Source organism: Rhipicephalus microplus, chromosome 2, assembly GCF_043290135.1.
Source record: "Rhipicephalus microplus isolate Deutch F79 chromosome 2, USDA_Rmic, whole genome shotgun sequence".
Classification (NCBI taxonomy): Eukaryota; Metazoa; Arthropoda; class Arachnida; order Ixodida; family Ixodidae; genus Rhipicephalus; species Rhipicephalus microplus.
Genome location: NC_134701.1, coordinates 283,754,195 through 283,759,970, shown reverse-complemented (window position 1 = coordinate 283,759,970; position 5,776 = coordinate 283,754,195). Strand labels below are relative to the sequence as shown.

General features: G+C 48.6%; 1 protein-coding gene across 1 annotated transcript; it reads left to right on the top strand.

Annotated features, from left to right (window-relative positions):
• The first annotated feature begins 1,149 nt into the window (after positions 1–1,149).
• LOC142795239 (solute carrier family 22 member 7-like) lies at positions 1,150–3,714 on the top strand. The gene has a single exon (XM_075886022.1). It carries the CDS (start codon positions 1,150–1,152, stop codon positions 3,712–3,714), a length of 2,565 nt encoding a protein of 854 aa, XP_075742137.1.
• The last annotated feature ends 2,062 nt before the right edge of the window (positions 3,715–5,776 follow it).

Genomic DNA, 5,776 nt, shown 5'->3' with positions numbered 1-5,776 from the left:
GTAAGAATGGCGGTCGGTCCGTGCTTCGCTGTGGCAAGCTTTAGGCGACTTTGTGCAATACTGCCGGCCACTTGTTTATACATTTCATCCGGCACAACAATTCCCTATCCAATGTTGTAACGTTTATATTATATACACTACCATATCCATAAATTTAGTAAAAAGTTACAATACCATTGAATTATTGCCCAGTACCCCACAATGCAATGGGTGTGAGTCACAGTCAACAAGTGAACATCATTGTGGAGCCTTCTCCTGGCGGAAGAAGCCGCGAGGAGACAAGACATCTTCGCCTACTTCAAATCGTGGAGGTGCCGGCACACGCCACCAGAGCCTATGTGCTGAGAACAGAGTGGGGGGCCACCTTATTTGGCGGAAAAATAAATTTTTCATCATCTTTATCTCATGGACGAAGAAAAAAAAAGAGGAGCTAGTATCGCGGAGAGTAATATTGAGCTATATCACGGGGATGGTGTAATGTGAAGCCCGCCTTCACAATACACCACCCAAATACCACAGCGCGCGGTAGGTTTTACTACCACACGCGTTCCATCATTGAACTTTCACAGCGAGCCCGTCGAGCTGTGTCGAACGAGTGCGCTTCGAATAAAAGCTACTGCAGGAAGGAACCATGCACTACAGCCACAGCAAATCTCACTCAATGCTTTATCTCCCCGCAAGAAGCTACGGGTGGGCTTTAAAACGGCATGGCTTGCCAAAACTGGATGCAGGAAGTAATGCTTCCTTCATTCTTTTTTCCTTCCTCTTATGTGTCCTGTACTGTAAACTACCAAGGTCAAAACGTGTAGATTTCTCATTCTAGTGTAGCGCCTTGTACAAAAGCAGTATCGTGCATCGCTGCAGTACTCCTAAGGAAAAGCTATATTTGGAAGCAAATGTTACAAGAATGTTGTCCCACATCCAATAAGCAGCTATTAAAATACAACACTTGCGGCCTGTAGTGGGCAAAGTGGTGAAAATGACGAATAGCTAAGTGCTCGCGACAGCCGCATGTGCCAGAAGAAGAAGCTGCAACCGACGATTAAGGTCACCGAAGAGCTCTTTCCTATGCACACCCTCTGAAGCGTTCACCGTTGCTCCCGATACGTAATAACGCTGCCGCGTCAAGACTCGTACGGAGGCCTGACTATGTCCAAGTCGCCTCTTCGTGGTTCCAAGTGCAGGCGAAGGAGCGAAGGTTTCCTAACGCCGCTGTCCGAGCTCCCTGAATCGAACGCCAAGACGTTGAGCAACCGCAGCGTAGCGTCGGGAGTCAAACCTGCTGAGCATCAGTTGCATTCTTCGTCGTCGATGCGAGAAGCGGCGTTGATGTCCTCCCCATGGCAATCTCCGACATCACCGCAAGAATGCGATTCTGCCTTCAGCGCCATAGCACCTTCGGGCTTAACTACTCCATCTGACTCCCCGACTCCATTGATAGCACTTCCCACTTCAACGCCATCTAATGCCTCCCGAAGATCATCGTTGGGCTCCTCATCGCACTTCGCTACATTGCCAGCGTCACTCTCTGCGAAGCGACCATCTCGTATGTGCAGATACCCGAAGGCCAGAGTTTTGACGACGTCGGCTGCAAGTTATTCCGACACAGATCTTACCACGGAGCGACGCACGTTGTCGATAGGCTCCAGTGCTCGCGAACGCCATCCAGGTCTGCGGCAATCGTACCCGTCTGTTGTGAAGCAGAAATCGTCGCAGGACGAGGGCGTGGCTTTGCAGATCCAGCCCTCCGAGGACGTTCCTGCTTCCTGGACAACAAAAGCTCGTCAGCTACTGTCACCGTTGCTTGGCCGTTTCCGCTCATTGTCAGCAAACGGCAGCCCTGACGAGTTGCGGAGGTATTCGCAACAAACACCTGGCTGCGCTCCACAGGTGATCGCTCAGCCACCATGCAACGCGGGCATGAAGCAGCCCGAGTCGACCTCAGTATCAGGCAAGCAAAGCCAGCCGAACGAGAGCCTACAGTCTGTCAGTCAGCAATCCCCGTTGCGGGCTTCGCTGAGAACGCAGCAAGATGTCTCGCCCCTGCCACCACCTGCGGTTAACAGTGCAATGGCGAGGTGTTTGCGCCGAGAAGAGGCTTCTTTTCTGGTTGGCAGGCGCGGTCCCTTCCAAACGACGACGTTTCACTTCGGCTTGCTCGTAGCTTTCATGGTGCCTTTTCAAACGCTGCCACTGCAGATCTTCCAGCACGATATCGATTACTGGTGCGCTAGACCCAAGAATCTACGCAACATTACTACAGAAGAGTGGAAGCGCCAGATGGTTCCTCGCACCGAAGATGGTGATTACAGCCGGTGCTGCATGTATGCCGATTTTAATGCTACCGGTGAACCCACAGTGTCGTGCACCAGCTGGGAGTACGGAGCCTCCGCCTATCATTACTCCATTGTCGAGGAGTTTGGCTTGGTCTGCGAACGTGCTTGGTACTTGCCGGTGAGCTGTTCTGCCTTCGCAATGGGCGCCATCTGCGCATTGCTCATCACGGGACCTTTGGCGGACTGGCTAGGCAGAAAGCCAGTGATGCAGTTCGCATTGATGGTTTTGTTGGCGGCAGTTATGGTGATTCTATTGTTCGTCAGGCTAAACACGTTCGTAGTCATGCGCTTCCTCCTCGGAGCCTCCACTGCCACGCTTTTCAACACTACCTTTGTGCTTGTGATGGAAGTTCTGGCCCCGGAGCGCCGCACTCTTTACGCAATGGCGCTGTTGATAAGCAAGGTTATCGGTACCATCATCGCCTCCACCATGATGCTGGCCCGGTTCAGCTGGTATATGCTACACCTTGCAAGCATACTGCCATGCTTCATGATGCTGCGCACTGTCACCGCCCTTATCGAGTCGCCACGCTGGTTGCTGGCTAGAGGCCGGCTAGAGGAGGCTGAGGCGGTCGTCATGCATGCGGCCACGCTCAATGCTGAGAACCTGTTTGATGTGCGGCGCCAGTGGGCACGCCAGCGTCGTGAGTTAGAAAACCGAAAAGGCATTCGGCAGAGTACTTTTTGTCAGGCAGCCTGCCTGCGATGCCGTTGGAGGAATAATGGCATTCTTTGCTTCTGCTGGAGCGTGACCGCATTCACGTTGCAGGCGACGTTGCTTAAGATTCACTACCTCGGACTCTATCCGGCAGCTCTCGTAGCGCTGTTCGCGCTGCTGTCTGTCCCAGGCGAGCTGGGTGCTATGGCGTCGGTGGCACACATCGGCCGCAAGACGTCTCTCGCTTGGGCATTGATTATTGCTGCCACTGCCCTGTTCGGGGCCGCTGCATGGGGCGATGCGAATGAGGTATCCACCGTGACCCTGCTGACTCTGGCGAGCGTGGGCACGGATGCATCACAAGCTGTTCTCACACTGTACACAGCAGAAGTGTACCCCACAGTGATGCGCTGTTGGGGCCTGGCAACGTGTGCGTGCTTTTCTGCGGCGGCCAGCATCGCCATGCCAGTGGTCGTGCATCTAGGATTTCTCCAGGTGTCATGGCTGCCACTAGTCGTGGTGTCGCTGCTGGGGCTCACCGCTGCCTTTCTGGCAATTCAACTTCCGGACGTAAAAGAGAGTGCCGTGCTGCCGGACGAGCCGTCGGACATACCGTTTGAGGCGCCTCCCGGGATCACCCAACCAGTGCCCGATAACGCAAACGTTGATCCGCAAGGGACCCAGAGCAACGACAAACGCCGAACGCTATGTCAAAATTGACGTCTGGTGATACAGTATCTTTATAGTTCATGTGGTTGTATTTTATCGTTTAAGACAAGTATGATTATTTTAACTATTTACAGAGTCATTATGGCGCATCTTTTCTTTGAAGGCGAACTTTACTTAGCGAGAGATATTTCGAGCAACGACGTACCTCTAGCACGAACATGCTAAATGTGATGCGTTGACTACCATACATGTTGAAAGCTTACATATATGCGCAAGCACCCTTCCTATTTTGCAACAAAATAAGTGTATTTGTTTTGCGGTCCCAAGAACATTGCTCTAATGTGGTATTTTTCCCTTTCAAAGATATTATTGTCTTATGGAAGTATTAAAGATTCTTGTTTATTTCAACTAACGTGAACTAGCGCTATCTAACCTTCGTTTTGAACAATGGAGTTGTGCGTGAATTAAGTGCTCTTCCTATCAGAAATGTGTGGTTCGGGCAAATATGCCAGCTGTTGGTCGGTTCAGCTCAATTTTTTTTCTGGGTGCTCGACCCTTTATGCTATAAGTGTAGGAAACGTGTTTAACTATATTTATGGTAACGTCCCAGCTGTCTTTGATAGATTGCTCTGGTACTGTGATGATAAATATTTTCTGTTCATAATTATTGTTACGAAAACAAATATAGAGAGCCCACTGGTTTGTGCGAACTTGCGGAATCGCTGCTGAATTTCTTTCGCAGACCCGGCTGAATCAGCATAATGTTAATTTCTGTACGTCAACTTCACTAAAACCATAGGCCCACTCTGGATCACCTTTCCAAGTAATTAGAAACAAAGGTTGTCAGCACTGAACCATTCTTTGCTGGTCATTCGCAACATGATGCGAAGGAGACTGACATGCAATATGTCAAACTCGTACGAATTTAGATATTTTCAATATAACGACATCGCCGTGCTTCTCAACTGAAAGTTGCTGCTGTTACCGCTGATTTTTCCACGACAGCAGGTAAATGCGCTTGTTTCACCTAAGGAATCTATGCAGGTAAGGAATTGTGACTTATCATTTGATGGCTAATTATGGCTAACTCAGTTACATAAATATTTGCCGATAAGTCAACCATAACATCCCCTTTATTTGTTTTTTGAAAATTGCAGTGAATAACAAGGCCGTGTTCATAAAAAGGACCTACGCTAAAAAAGTTTTCGCAACGAAATATTTCAGCCACTCACGATGAGGGAGATATTACAGAAGCCAACCAACCAATGTGAAAACGCACTGATAACCAAAACGTTTTGTGAAATTTGCGGCGTTTTTTGTAGGGGGGGGGGTGACGCCATGAAAATATGCTTATAATATTTTGTTTCCACATAATACCTTTACTGCAACAACAACATAAAAAAGTTCACGGCTCAGTTTTGCGAGAATGGTGCATTCATGTCACGTATGGTGAAACTCTGACGCCAGCAAGCTCACAAAACTGTGAAAACAAAAAGCTACGCGCAATCGAAGGGTCGACAAACAATCAAGCTGGAAGCCACAACAGCACGTTCCGGATTCCGATTACAAACTCAGACGCTGGTTTCCAGCACGCCACCGCTAAGGTAAAATGCGTAGCTGTTTAGCTGTTTGCAAAGTGCATGTCCCCAACGATAATACTGCCGTCGGTAACGTTAGGTACACGCACAAGGAAAGGGCATGTTCAATAGATAGCATGCTGAACATTCAATCGCAACCGAGTGCCGCGAGTATACTTGGAAAGAAGTTCAAATAAAGTAAAATTTGCTACGCAGTACTTTAAGCAGCTACAAAGCAATGCCAACAGCGTTTATCAGCGAGAAACGAACTGTGAATGGCGACACTGTTCAACCTCTCGAGTGGTTGAGCCTTGGTATGCAGTGTGATACGTTTTCAGGATCAATGTCCGGCGGAAACAGCAGCTTAGAAGAGCGTTATTTTTTTATGAATGTGCAAATAGATATTATGTGATGTTTATTTATTTATTTGTTTATTTATTTATTTATTTATTTATTTATTTATTTATTTATTTATTTTTCGTACCCTCAAGGCCCGAGGGCATTACAGAGGAGAGTAGTGAACGGAAAATTGTACA

What these genes read in the sequence shown, in the direction of transcription:
- LOC142795239 (XM_075886022.1), top strand. Translation starts at nt 1,150, where the DNA reads ATGTCCAAGTCGCCTCTTCGTGGTTCCAAGTGCAGGCGAAGGAGCGAA.